The following is a 15,585-nucleotide window of genomic DNA, read 5'->3' on the forward strand; positions in this document are numbered from 1 at the left end:
ATTTAGGGTGAAAAACTACCCAGAAAAGCCAAGTTTTGTATCGGCTTTCTCACTAGTTAAGAAAATTTGAAGCTAAATTCAATATTACGAGAGTTTTTCATCGAAAAATTAGAAATTCGAGACAAAATTCGGATTTTTTGTGAATTTTTCACGTTTTAATAAGAAAATTTATGCAAAATAAGCTTTTTCGGGAGTTTCTCATCTTAGAATAAGAAAATGAGACTTTTATGAGATTAAAAAGTAGTTAAATATTGAAAAGATATTATGAGATTCGAACTTAAGCTTGTTGGAAATTAAAAAAATGAATTTTTTATATGAAATTCTATATACTTCACAAGTGTGAAAAATTTTCATTTTAGTCGATCTTAGTCGCGGCTTTAGTCGGCTTTAGCCGGTTTTAGTCGACTATAGTCGACTAAGAAAATTCTCAGAAATTTTTTAGTCGGCTTTAGTCGACTAAAACATACTTTAGTCGACTATAGTCGACTAACACCGACTTCGACCTCTGGTTAGAAATTTTCACAAAAAAATTAATTTATTCTTGAATTTAAAGCCTAAATTTCAGTTTTTATCGATAGTTATTTGATAACTTGCAGAAATATTATCAATTCACTTGATTAATTCAGGAAATATCAATTAATTTTAACGTTAATAATTTTGTGTTTTTACCGTTAATTTTTTATTCAAATTTCAAATGCTAAAAACAGTACAAATTCTTGTAAAACCTTACAAAAATAACGGTCACTTTTTCTATGCGTTTACCCTGGCTGTTCTTATTAATAATCTCAAAAGTAGGGTTCGGTCCCGAATCGCTGGTCGGAAGTTCCTATATTTTTGATGCACTGTTTTGGACTGTATTTTATAACTCATCCAAGGCTACAAGCCTTCGTTTTTGTCTTCAAGAATACATTTTTGGACAAACCCTGCTCAAAAGTACACATACATTGTGCAGTATTGACAGAAACCATTACCGACTTGTAAGGATGCTATTAAAAACCCGTTGCTCATAAAAAAGTCATCGATGAACAAAAATTCGTTTCCCATGCAATTCTATCGGAAAGTATTACACACCACAAAATCATGTCCTATAAAACAGTAGGCTTCAAAATCTTAAAATCTCCTTTTAATTCCAACATCTTGACTTTTGCAGAAATAAGTTCCACTTGATAAAAAATTTCTGTTTTTGCCTACTTTTTAATATTTTTCTGCGAATTAATTGGGTGATAACAAGATCAAATGTCTTATGATACACATGTTTCCCATTTTCTAGAACGCATGATACCGAACTTGTCACATTTGATGAATGAAAGTTTCATTTTAATCTTTATGGGCACTTTCATTTATTACCCGTATGGAATGTATCGAAAGAATTCACATTACATATCATTAGTGACTGATCATTTTACAGCCAAAACATACAGTATGTAAATAAAAGAAAAATCAATTGAAATATCATGTTATGTCTACAGCATTCAATTAATTATCACCTAATTATTTCAATCAGTCTACTGTAAAGACTTGTTATTAAATTTATCAGACCCTAGATTTTTTTTTTTGGAAATTTTTAATTCCAACTGGTTCAATTTTCATTTTTTTATTACCACACATTACTGCTACCATGTCTATTCAATTAAACGCTTTCATTTGATTACAAATTGACTTGTTAGCATCAATGACAGAGTTTCGCTTTGTTCGCATCCGAAGAAGACTAAATAAAGATGATGATGAGAATTTAGAAATGAAACGAATAGGAAATAAATTGTCAACGTATGTACACAATTGAAGCTTTTTATTTGAAATTTATGGCTGAGTGATTCCATTTCTGTTTAAAATGTGACTACTTTGTAGATAAAAACACTGAGAAAAATCCATCACATACTAGACATGAAATAGTAAGTAAATAAATGAGCATGCTGAGTGATTGAGTTGAAAAAAGCGAATATGGAGGTTTAACGTTCATTTGAGATTTGAATATTATTTATTGTACATAGTTGAAAACCCCTTTTCGTACAAAAGTTCAGTCTGTTTTTGAACTCCAAAGAATAAACATTATCGAAAAGAAATCAGAGTTGTCAATTATTTGGGTTTTTACTATTTGTACAAATACCAAATACCCAAATATCGAGACCCCCAAATATTGTACAAATACCAAATATTTTCGAAAGTATGGATATGACCCTAAAAATATATGAATTTTCAAAAAATTGCCTCTATATTCACGCTTAGTGTATGATTAGTAATAACAATCAACTTAGAAGTAATGAAATTAATTGTTCTCCAAAGAATAATAGTAAATAACTAAAATGCTAACTTCTCTTTGGTCATATGAATACGAAATTTTGACTTAAGACATTCTATGCAGAGAAGGTTCGTTCAACACTTGTTAACGTAGCTTGAATGGACTTTAATAAAATATACCGCACCTCTAACTTCTCAGTCCTGTTTTTAGCATTTTTGAATGATTTAACGTCTAAATCTAAGTCTATACATGAATAAAGCCATTTTAATCATAAGGACATGAAATTCGATTTTCTATCTCTTCGTTCTGACTTTCAAAACCACAACATGTGTTAAATTTTGGTATTTTCTAGATATTTGATCAAAAAAATGCTCAAAAATTCTAAAAATACATTAATATTCTATATAAATTTTTTAAGAAATATTGCAAAATTTTTTACTTGAAGATTTTTAGGAAAAATTTCATACTTGCTTTACATTTAACTCTTATATTGGTAGGTACAAATTATTTGGTTTGAAATTACAAATTATTTGGTGCCCCAAATAGTTTCAAAATGGACCAAATACCCAAATATTGGTATTTGTAATTGACAACCCTAAAAGAAATAAAATCCAAAAGGATTTCTTAATTACAATTACATCCAACCGCAATTACAGAACTAGAACTAGGCATTCAATCCTTTGAAAGCATGTGATCTTACAACGCTTAAATAATCAAAGTATTAATGCGGTTCCATCATAAATTTAAAATATATAGAAATTAATCTGATTTTATCTTCAATCATTCAACTTTCCCGAGTAGCACAATAAAGCGAACTGCATTTTTCGGGTCGAAATCAACTTTTAAGGTGCCGTCAAGGCTATCACGTCGTGCTGTTTAGACTTTATAGCAATTTACTTTCAGTTTAATTAAATCACTCTATATTTCATAACCTCAAAAATTAAAATTTCCTTCTATTTTCTCACAAAATTCCATCACAAACTGTCAATATCGAACAAACTGTGGTGACAAAAAGACATTAAATTCCAAAATGAAAGCTTCCAAACAAATAAAAGTGTAGATCTTATTATTATATTTTCATATCATTTAATTTCTATATATTAAAAATATTCTGCATATTATTATTTCCGTTACAGTAATCATAAGTGTATGGCCGAGATATTTGATGAAAGGAAAGAGAGAAGAAAAGCTGATGGGTTCAGAGGTTATAGATGTAAGGGAGAGATAATCACGCACATTACAAATATATATGCAGCAATTATGATGATTATGCAAAATTTCACAGTGCAAAAAATAAATGGACTAAAGTGATGGTCAAGTGAAAGCATCTTGTTTTGGTCACTGGATATGGATGTGACAGAATAGACTACAATGCGTAGAAATATTTCCATTAATATTAAGATATGCGCATCAGCAGCCAAACCTTTTTTAAAATGATCGTCATCTTCAGCTTCCCTACTTTCCATAAACTCTATTAACATCCTTAAAACGGCACATAACTTCTTTCACAAAATTGAGAATAGAAAACTGGCAAACTTTCCAATAAATGAAGTAAATTTAATAATAATTTTTATCAAACGCATTCGATTGACAATTTCACATTTTTCTTAGCTTTACAATCTTGATAAAGATTATGTATAAAAGTTTTCTACTTGATAATGTGAAAACAAGACAGTGTTTGTTCTCTAAAATCATTCAATTAAGTCGTCTACATGCTGTTTGTATCACTGAACAGACAAGAAGAATTCTCTTGTTTATCTCCTCAAAATTGAGTATGCAAAGTTACATTAATAGAGTATATTTATTAGCAAGCTAATTTAAATCAGGATGGGCTTTGTCTGTTAGAGTGATATCCTAAAAAAACATGATTTTAAGTCCAACCGCCTGATTTATATTCATGAATTTCATGAAATATCAAAAACCATAAATTGTTAATAAGCTCATCTCAAAAGTGAAAGAAAAAGTCTCGTCAAATTCGCAAGTCTGCGAGAATCTTAAAGAATAAGCGGTTATGAGAATCAACAAAACCGTACGATGCCATTCAGCGTCGTTGTATTCATTGTTTCAATATTCTCAATGAATATGTTTTTAAATGCCAATTAGAATCTTCATTAAGGCAAAGAATATTCATTTCAAGAATTCAAAAGTCCCTTTTAGTAGTAGAAGTGGGGAGTAGCTTAATGTGTGTGGAACTCTCTGTTTCATTATATACTTACTTTGAAAAAATGACGCTTATAATTTCAATTTGATCAAGATAGGTGGGTGAGATTCTGTTTTGAATCATTAGATCCGTTCTATCGAGTTACTGGCTTATTCCTTGATCTAGTATCCTGAAACTATTGCTTAACCCAGAGTTGCAAAACAGGTGCCTGTGATATGGTTTTTCCAACAAAATTAATCAACAATAAAATACAGGCTCCTGCTTTGCAACTCTGGCTAAACCCTTAAATTATTGATTTACAATTTAATACACGAAAACAATTTAAAACACGAATTATTGTAAATTAGTGATTACTTACTTACGTCTTTGGTGAAGACACACCAGGACCCTTGCCGCATTAAGAGTTCGTCGAAAGCCGATTACCTAATTCCCAGCACTTTTACATCGTTGCTCATACAGGAGTCCGATGAGCTCTTAGTTTGTACCTCGAGATCTCTTTGCATCCAATAAGTCAGCAGTTGAGATTCGAAAAGGTTAAGACATTAATTCACAATAAATTGCTGTATAGTTCAGATTCATGAAAAGTGGAGATCTTCACTGCCGTATAGAAGTCAATATTCATCAAAACATTTCCAACTGGGTTAAACGAAGCTTATTTTCAAATAAATTTCAACCAATTTGTAGCCCCTTAAAGGTATGCAATCCACCAACAAAAATTCAAAAATATTTTGAAAGTCTATTAAGACACATGCTTCAAATAAGTATCAAGTCTTCTCCAAATTGTTTTTAAATTGAATTAAATTTTAAGAGAGCAATTTTGTAATCAAAGAAGTATTAAGATTACTATGATCAAATTAAATTGTTGAGTTCAGAGGTGTAGCCGGGGATTTTTGAAGGGGACGGAAGATTTGGCGGAATTTTTGTATTAAAAGACCTGAGCAGGATTAGAGCATGTTGAAGATTATTTCACTGAAAAGTTGACTCCAAACCCCTCCTGGATACACCCCTAAGTGAGAGTAATTGATTCTCAGACACATAATACGACCAATTTGCAGCTGATAATTTTCATCTCCAAGCAATTGGACTAATCGGAGCAATCTATAATCTACTGTAAATTAAAATGTAATTTTCACAGCATTGATTCCGCCACATAATGAAAAAAAGTATGGTTTTTAAATAATTTTCTCATTGGAATGACTTTTCTTTATTAAAACAACGTGATCTTTCATTAATAACAATCAAATATTCTCTTTTTTTTTGGTATACCGGCACAAATATTTTCCTTAAATTTGTTTCTCTTTTCATATTAGTGAGTATTGATTCAATTACAGGCAGTTAATACTTTACCATTTATCATAGAAATTATAAGAGATCGAACAATATTTTTTTTGTAGCAAAAAGAATGTCTAGAACTGAATATAGCTATATACAACCTGTGTTTTGTACACAATAAATTATCACAATGCACTAAAGTTAATACACTGATGGAATGGCTTAATGTAGTCTCGAGTTGATTGAATTATATTATTTATACTAATCGGCATGAAAGTGTGTCATAAGCAATCATAATTTAGTTTTGTGCAATTGCACATCTTTTACCTCTTCCTCTCATCAACTGTATTTTCTCTAATAGATGATAATGTTTATGTTTTAAGCTACTGTACATTTACCTTGAACAAGTCAAGTGCAGACTTATTCAATGTTTAATGAAAATTTATGGTTCGTCCAAAAATAAAGAACTGCATCCTTGGACGAACTATAAGGTATAGTCGAACTCTGCAGATTTGTACATCAATAATGCAGGAAATGCAGGCTTGCACCCAAACAGGCTAAGAGTACGCTTTCGAGAAGTTGCTCATCTTAGACTAGATAAGCATGCTCATAAGCGTTGCTCTCAGTATACTCTCCTACGAGAGTAAGCTCTTTGCCTGCTAGGGTGCAGTTTATAGTCGAACCCATTGAAAATCTGCTTACTACAACTTTAACATTTTCCTTCTAACTATTTATAAACTTATGTTAATTTTTAAGGATTCGGTTATGAACTGCCGACCTGCATTTCCTGTATTTTGAGTCCGCAATCCTGCATCTCCTACATTTTACATCCACAAGCCTGCAATTTTCGGCTGTATCTTGTAGTTCGTGCAAGACTGCAGGTCTATATTTTTGGTCCTAAGCCCTGCAGTTTAAACGAACCCTACAAATGATACATAAGCTGCTACTGGCTGATAATAAACTATTTAATAAATCTCACTAAAGCTACATCAATCAACTCGAGACATCAACAAGCAAATTCGAATAAAATTCTATAAAATAAGACAAAAAAGCTAGTTCTGTAACCTAACGAATATAAAACTTATAGAAAATACTAAAACACTTGGTAAAATGGCTGCAGAACTGCATTTGAGTGTATCTTTCGGAGAATAGTAATGAGCAGGTACTTCCTCCGGACTTTTACACTCTTCTCCATTATTAGCAAATTCATCTCCACACAATTCATCACATGGTGGACACACAACGGCACCCATCTTCAACCAACCACCTTCATGTATTTTAATGTCGATTTCTTGACCAGGCTTAAAGCATTCGAATGTATAGTTGCCAACATGTATATGAACACGTCCATTTTTGCAAGCATATAAATAACATCCCGATCCAAAATGTTGCCATTCTCTCGTCTGAAAGCATGACCTTTCCTCCCACATTTTGTTTGTGTGCTCAAAACATTTTGAATGCTGTCCATATCGTTCCATTGCAAAATTCTTCTCTGGGTTTGGATTATTCTCTTCAAATTTGCATTGTGAACCTCGAACAACGACATTTTTACTCCGCCATGTGAATTCTATAAATAGATAGGAAATACAGCATGATGCAATTTGTCTTCATTAAGAATAAATTAAGCTCACCTTGTATATATGGACAATAATCACTAAGAGATACACTTCCACCATAAAATTCTAAATTATCATGAACATGATTTAAACTATCAAAATTTTGATATTCCTTTGGCAGTGGATATTCATGCTTAACTAAATTACATAGTGCTACAGAATTTCTATCGTCCGTACACTCAGTTTGTAATGGATCATGCTGTGAATAGACAGAAAGGAATAAATAAGGAATATTTTTTGTTTGAAATAGCTCATGGACATACTTTGACTTTAGAGCAGAATGGATGAATAGAAGCTCCCCTAAAAGTATACACACAAAAAAATCAATTAATCTCTGACGATTACAATAGTTCCATCATCCTAATTTCATTACCTATTGTGTCGTGACTTAATCCATGATTTACAGCTTTTCATTACAAAGTCACACCCTAAATTCCTGCCCCAACTCAATTCAGATGCCATATCGTAGTTTGCTTTGTACCATCCAGTGTCTATAATATAAAGCATATATGCATATACAGCATTATTATGTATTCATATGTATGCCATACCTTCCATTAATGCTAAAGTGATTCTAGAAAATACTGGTCGACTAGAATGAGTTCCACTCATAGCTTCTGCTTCAAATACTCGCTTCTCCCAGTGAGTTAATGCTGTTCCTTCACCACCTTGATCTTCAAGTTCAGCTCCTTCGAGTAATGAGCAATTGAAATGATTTCTCACTTCCTCAACAACACGCGGTGTCACCATCATGTCAATGCTCTTCTTCATATTGCCACCCTTGACCTCCCACTGTTCTCTTACTATCTTTCTGATTGTTGAGTTACTCCATTGATGAATTTGAAGTCTGTTTGGATAGTAAATAAATGAAGGATACACAAAATGTCACGCAAATAATAAACTCAAACACAAGGTGTCATACTTCTCATTCAGATAAGGTTTTCCTGTATCTGGCTTCCTTGGTGTTCGCGGCTTCCCATGCTCATCTCGAAAGAATGCATAAAGACTGACCGAAAATCCCAAAGCATGTAAAATTTCATGCTTTACTGTACTCAATAATGTCTGCAGCTCTTGTGGTTTGGTGCTGATGGAATCTGGACATAGATTTGCATGACCGGCAATTGGCCGGTCTAAAGACGACTCCTGTTGACAATGAGCTGTTGAATAATCCATTATGATAAGCGTGCAACTCAATGGAAATTAGTGTTTTCTTCTTACCTGCATATCCAACTGTTAAGCCTTTGTGGCATCTTTCTGTTTGACGTGCGGAAACATAAAACACAAAATCGGCATTTCTGTGAAATTGGAAGTAAAATTTTTTCAAAGATTAATGATAAGAGGAGCTTTATGGATTGTATTCATACCTGATTCCAGGACCGGCTCTTGAATTTTCTTCTATTCTACAATTTTGACCGGTTGCATTACAGACACGACACACATCTAAGTGATCTTCGGGAACTTGAATTTCTCCACACATGGTAACGACTTTGCAACTATCTATGCAATGGGTCAGTGAATTTTTTATGAAGACTTGGGTGCTTTCACACTTTCTATTCAGTCTTATAGCCTCTTTAGTTTCACGAACATATAGAGCTTGCTCCCAGAAACTTACGGCTTCAGGTAATATTGTGTTCTAAATTAAGAGATGTAGACATAGCCAGTCAGTATTATTTTATTTGCATTTTACATTGAAAAATGAAAGTTTGATGCTCACTTCCATTCATTATATCATAAGCAATTTAACATAATGCTCAATCAAATTTAAACATGATTTTTTTTGCTTTACTTACATTTATTAAAGCAAATTTTTCCTCATCCAATCTGTAAAAATGGAATCAAAGAAAATGAAAAGAGAAATGATGAATGAATTTGTTAGTTTGCCAATGGAATTCCGCTATTTTTTAGCAGTAACAATGATTTAAGCAAATTAGAATGCGTTTTATGGTCTATAAGTTACGCAATTGAATACATAATTATATCATAATAAACAAATTAATTTACCTGTAAACGGAATCATCATAAAACATCAATATTCGAAGTTTCTGATCAATGCTTCGCTTTCTTATGATATGTTCCGGTTCACCTAAGCTGGCCCCATGAATCACCTGATTGAAGAGAAAAATAAGGCATGACACAATAGAGACGGCAACAAAATTGCTTTAAAATGTATATGAAGGAAAAATACAAAGTTCACCTTCCATCATTATTAAGCGAATAATGTTTCTGTTGGTTTTATAAGTATTGTATGTGTCTAATGATGATGGAAACGCATTAAAACATGATTTATGATGGAATTAGAACATGAAAAACTGAATTTATATTATAACGGTCTTTAAAAATTCAAATTAACTTCCGAGATGACCAATTTATGAATTCGCCTCATCATGATTTCAAAATCAAATATTCCGTTACAGTTTAAATTTCAAATGACAGTTAACTTATCATTAAAAATAATTTGATGATCTATTAAGCTGTAGCATGCAGCATTGAAAAATTAATAAACCACAATCATTTTGCAAATCGACAAAATAAATAAACGAATTAGGTAATAATAAAAAAAAATAAACATTCGGAACTCAATGTAATATTGTCATGAAACAACAAATGACTCAGTCCATTAGCACATATAATAGTATCCGCGACATTGTGCATGAATATTCCAATTAACATTTTGTTAAGATGGGCTAAAAAATCAGCATCATAAATCGTGACTTTATGGAATATAATGTAATTCATAAGCATAGATTTGATCTTATTAATTTAAGTATTTTTATTTGTAATGTTTTCTTCTATTGTCTTTCAAGATAAAGTGGATAAAAGCCTGTACTTTATGTAAAAATGTCAAAATATTACTCAAATGATCAGTATCCAAATCTCAAGGTAGATGTTGCAACTCTTGTCACCGTAGCAAAAATATGATTTGGTTAAGTCCAATTCCAATGAAATAAGCCTGTACTTTAGTAAAAATGTCAAAATATTACTCAAATGCTCAGTATCCAAATCTCAAGGTAGATGTTGCAACTCTTGTCACCGTAGCAAAAATATGATTTGGTTAAGTCCAATTCAAATGAAATAAGAAGTAACAAAAAATTGCCTTTGGGCTCAGCCCGCTAAGATTACTATAAAATTTTCGAAATAAGGCCAACCTTTTTGCTATGCATTTATCTTTCCCTCAATTGAAATAGAAATTTTCCTAATTGGACTTCCTATTGCAATATCAATAAACGGCCATGAAAACAGATTGTTGCATTATTAACTCACAAAAGGAAGAATTATGGCATGTACAGCATAAACTCACTCGACTTGTGGTAAGTAAAAGTGAATTGATAAATGTGAATGACACTAAGCAATAAGTCTTGTATCTTATTGACCTATAAATATACTTTCTAAATAAAAGATTCAATAGTTGCATTATAAAACGAGACTTCTTAAGCATTCATCTATGCATCCCATGTATGCATGTACATTTTTTTTCTTCGTCTGCTTTCAACTTTTCCTTTCTAAACTTGACTGCTGTTGTTTCATTGCTATTGAGAAACTTGTTGTTTCTTAGAAGTTTTTTCATGTATTTACCAGGGATGTAATCAGGGGCCCCTGACTACGCCCCTGGGTGAGAGTGTTGTCGAGTCTAGTCCACATCTTTCCTCCCTTTGGAAAAATCACTTCAATTTCCTATGGGTTTTCATCAAAATCATCCCTAACTACTTCCCTGATACATTAACATTTCTTTATTAATGACTTCATACAATGCGAAGGCGTTAACATTACTGTCCATTCACGTTTTGTCGAATCTCTTCATAATGAGAAACTTTTCTGACTCTTTTCTTTTTACCTTTTTTGCATAAATTTAATAATGTAGTTCAAGGTTGTCTAATTATGTGTCATAGTCACAGTCACAGAAACTATTCTTTTGTACTGTAATCATTTTTTTTTTTTTCACGGCTTGCTAGGTCAATTTTCACAAAAAGTCAAATTTTTGTGTTGTAATTTATTCATTTTTATGATTTCTTTATGGCTCGTTTAATGTTAAATCGATGACGGATTTTAATCTATCTGTGGTTTTAGGGAGACAATTTAGTTGGCTATGATATTTGTAGTTTTAGGCTCAGTTAATCAATAATAAGGTTAGCCAAAAGCATTTTCTTGGAAAGATAGTTTGTCATAGATGCGTCATGAGCAAGCCATAGATTGGCTCAAAAACTGATAAGGCACGTATTCAAGAGTAGGAAATCATTTTTGGTAGAAAATCCATCGGCAACACTTTTGCATAACAGTTTAATGAAATCGCAAATTCCTAAAGTCAATTGTGTGTGACAAAAATTGAAATTAGCTCTGACAATTGCATTTTCTATTGAAAGTTTAATCAAAATCCGAAAACTACTGGAGGTAGTGAAAGTTGTGTTCAGTTGTGGGTGCCAGCAGTTTCCAATTCAGATAAGAATATTTATTGCTTTTAGAAAATTAATGGAATTTTTAATAGAATAGCTTGTTATGGAAGGTATAGAAAACTTTATGTGGAGAAATTTATAACCTAAAAATTAGCAGAACTGGAAGTCGACATGACTTTTATGCAGACTCAAGTAAAATGTCAATACTTGAACAGAAAAAAAAGTTTGTTACACTGACATTAGATGGAATCCGCAAGGGAATAGACTTCCTAGAGCTCCTGAAACTACATGACATAGAACAGTGATTAAAGAATGTCAGCTTATCGTGCGGACAGAGTCAGATAGAAAGCATTTTGTTGTAACTTAAGTTCCACAAGATAATTGCAGATACTGCTAGAATTAACATCATATACCCTCAACTGATGCTCATTTCAGTCATGTATCCGAAAACCATGCTCTAATTTTTGCGCATGGCTAAGATTATTAATGGCTGGAGATTAGTTCTTTAATTTAAAACCGTTTGATTTCTTTTGCATATCAACAGTTTCACTAGACACAGTAAGCACTTATATCTGTTAAAATGAGAATTATCTCAGAAGCCTGCTTAGAAATTAATTAATCCTTTACTAAGCTGACTTTACATTTCAAATCCAATATCCGCAAAATATGCATATCACTCATCCATAGCCACCCAATAAATAGATGACTTTCCAACATGTGGAAATAATGTTTTTCCATTAATTCATAAGAGCATTAAATTGACTGCATGATTCATATCGTGCTACCGTATCCTCGCTAAGCGAAAGCTTGTTAAACATGATAATAATTTGAAATCTTTTTTTTATTTTTTTATTTCTCTTAAAAAATGTATGGCGTAATATAATTAGTTCGCGCTATGCAGTTTATATTAGTTAATTTTTTTTTAAGAAATGAGATATAAAAAATTGTAAATTCAATTCACGATTTCACTTTTTTTGAAAAATTAAAAAGAATTCTTTTCTCTCCAGCAAGCTGAACAATTCATGCCTTTTTGTCATTAGCTATTTTAGTCGCATTTATTGAAAAACAATGACGCTTATTATTTCACTTTGATTGGCTGGTCGAGTCATGAAATCTCAATAACCAGACATCGTTGAGAGCTCGGATTTGAAGGATTAGCTCAGTAATATCGAGTTCCTTGCTTATCACTTGGTTTGCAAGCTTAAAAATATTGTTAAATGCTTTAACTGATGCTTTTTCAATTTTTTTTTACAAAATTTCTTAGAAATTTTCCCTCGACAAAAATTTGAATTTTTTATAACCGTTAAAATTTTAAAAATATTTTGACCGTTATATTTTATGAAATTTTTAGACTGATTGGATACTTTTTGCTAACCAAATACTAATCACATTGTAATAATGCGCTTAAATATCATGATAAATATCACTTGGACTTAAAACAATTTGTTTTTTTCTTCTTTCTTTTCTAATCACCAATTGGCAAAAACAAGTCGAAAGACAGATAGAAACATAGATAGATGGATGGATGGATGGATGGTTGGAGGCATGGAAAGAAGGAAGGAAGAAAAGTGAAAATAAACGGTGATCGGTGATGTTATGTTATATTGAATCAATTTATTTTTTATATTATTGTCGTGCTGAAGATGCTTCGGCTATCAATCAGATTTTTCATTATGAAATCCATAATAATGCTCACAAATCTGTTAAATAATTATGCAAATTTTGTAAAAAGATATACAAATCACGTCTTGACCGTCCTCAGACACATTAAACATTTTTTCACCTTTTTCTTATCGTCTATTCATTCAATCAGCATATCTTACGTTTGTCGTGAATTGACCGCTTTAGCCAAAAAGTAATCAGTAGTGCTTTTGTTTACATATATAATAACAATACCTAAGATGTATGAGGAATTGCATAATATTCAATATTTATATACTTCTTTCTTTCTCAGGTATTAAATATGAAAATTGGGTAAATGTACGAAATAGATATGCATGATATATGATTGGTAACTACTCTGTGTCATACGTTTATAGTTTTCAGTTACGGATTATTAAGTCATGCATGATGATACTTTGTCAATATGTATTATCCATCTTTATGCTTTTTAGAGACTTTTATTTTCACAATACACTACAATTTTTAATTCACTGTACAGCACACACACTTCACATTTCGTAAGCTAATATGTGGATATGGATGTGATTAAAATTTAATTTTCGTCCTCAATGAAATCGAACAAATTGCAATGCACAAAATTTCACAAACAAAAAATATAAAATATTCAATACATGCCTCATGAGCTTTCGGGTGCTGGTGATTGCAATGATGCTTTGAGTGATCAATTGATATTCCGTTTATGTTAACAAATTCACACAAAATCAATATCCAGAAAATAAATAAATTGCACAATTTCCTAATTTGATACATTCTCATTAATTCAACTTCCCCATATACTTTAATTTTATGTTATTATGTTAGAGCTTCTAATAATTTGCACAAATCATTTTTTTTTATTTTCTGCTGCTAAATCACTTTAAGCCTTTCACTCTCAACATTTGAAATAAATATAAATAAGAGTAACATTATACATAGTAGTTTTATAAACAGAGATTTAGTACACGTATGGATGTCAATGTTGGGATATACTATGAAGCGCATGCATTTGTTTACCATTAGTCCTTTACAGATATCGATAATGAATCACTCACTAACACTCTTGTATTATGTCGTGCAACATCCTTGAAACATTGCAAACAACACTCAGTCACAACATTTATCGCTCATGGAGATTCTTATCTTTATATGCCTATCACTAAACTAGTATTAAAAAGTATACAGAGTTCTCTTATTACTTTTCATCCTCTCCTGAGAGATGCTCTCAAAATCAGTTGTCATATAGCTGCCTTTGGAAAGGTACCTAGATGTATCATAGTAGCTTTTATAGGTCAGGGTAACTACCTTATTTTTAGCGGTTAGTCTCGACCGAAACCGCACACGGGATACGGTTCATGACATTTCCAAACGTTTTTGGAGGCTCACTAGTGTGCCGCGGTACTCAGATTGCCCACCGAAGGTTGAGGTATTACCTCTGTCTAGGTATTACCTAATTCGACATATAGTGAACTCATTGATATGTAGGATCAAGTTTTTACATATTTTTAAATTCTAGGTTCCGAATATGTTCAAGCTATCGTTTTGTTCTTCATATCGCATGAAGTGATTCTTTCAGGTCCGTTCTATCAACATAGAAGGCTCCCGTCCTTTTGTCTCTCGAAACACTTCAAGTTTCAAACCCGTTCCTTCAAACGTTGTCAATAGCTTTCCAGAGAATTAGGCTTCATCTCGTACATTAAGCATTAATAATCTTAGAAGCATTAACATCCTCCAACCTCAATTTTGCCAATTCTTTAATTATGTGTATTTTCTGGAAACATTCAAATGGATTCAAATGTATTCTAATTGTCTAGACTTTTTGCTATTTCCAATTTACTTACAAATTACGCGGAACTTAGCTTAAGCTTTGACCAATTCTATTATTTTGAAAATTTAAATTTGGAAATTGAAATTCAGTTAGTCATAGTAATTAGCATAACTTCAAAATATTTTGCTATTCAAAAGTCAAAGTGCACATGAAGAAAGCAACGTAGATAAATATTATGCTCTATCCAATGTTAAGATGTGTACTAAGAAATCATAATTTCTGTAACGGATTTTTAAAATTCAAATTCACGTACAATATTTCCATATGTTGTGTACTGCTCTCATTCTCTCATGTTATGCCCCTATCTACTATAGCATTCTCAGAATCTTAATCTGCAGCATGCTGATTTATGCAGAAAAGAATGAGACAATAGAATTGTCATGTAATTTGTCAAGATAATTTATGTTGTGTCTATATAGGGT

The 15,585-nt window shown here is 31.8% G+C and overlaps 1 protein-coding gene across 1 annotated transcript; it reads right to left on the bottom strand.

Moving 5' to 3' along the window:
• Positions 1–5,569: 5,569 nt before the first annotated feature.
• Invadolysin (leishmanolysin-like peptidase, invadolysin) lies at positions 5,570–14,284 on the bottom strand. Its single transcript, XM_070649870.1, has 11 exons — positions 13,975–14,284; positions 9,290–9,393; positions 9,079–9,109; positions 8,653–8,921; positions 8,507–8,583; positions 8,211–8,445; positions 7,840–8,135; positions 7,662–7,779; positions 7,552–7,588; positions 7,304–7,487; positions 5,570–7,239 (listed from the first exon to the last, which is right to left on the bottom strand). Exons 1-11 carry the CDS (start codon positions 14,113–14,115, stop codon positions 6,725–6,727), a joined length of 2,007 nt encoding a protein of 668 aa, XP_070505971.1. The 5' UTR covers positions 14,116–14,284; the 3' UTR covers positions 5,570–6,724.
• Positions 14,285–15,585: the final 1,301 nt, after the last annotated feature.

Source organism: Chironomus tepperi, unplaced genomic scaffold (genome assembly GCF_022539635.2).
Source record: "Chironomus tepperi strain 1889 unplaced genomic scaffold, CSIRO-AGI_Ctep_v1 contig_441, whole genome shotgun sequence".
NCBI classification, from domain to species: Eukaryota; Metazoa; Arthropoda; class Insecta; order Diptera; family Chironomidae; genus Chironomus; species Chironomus tepperi.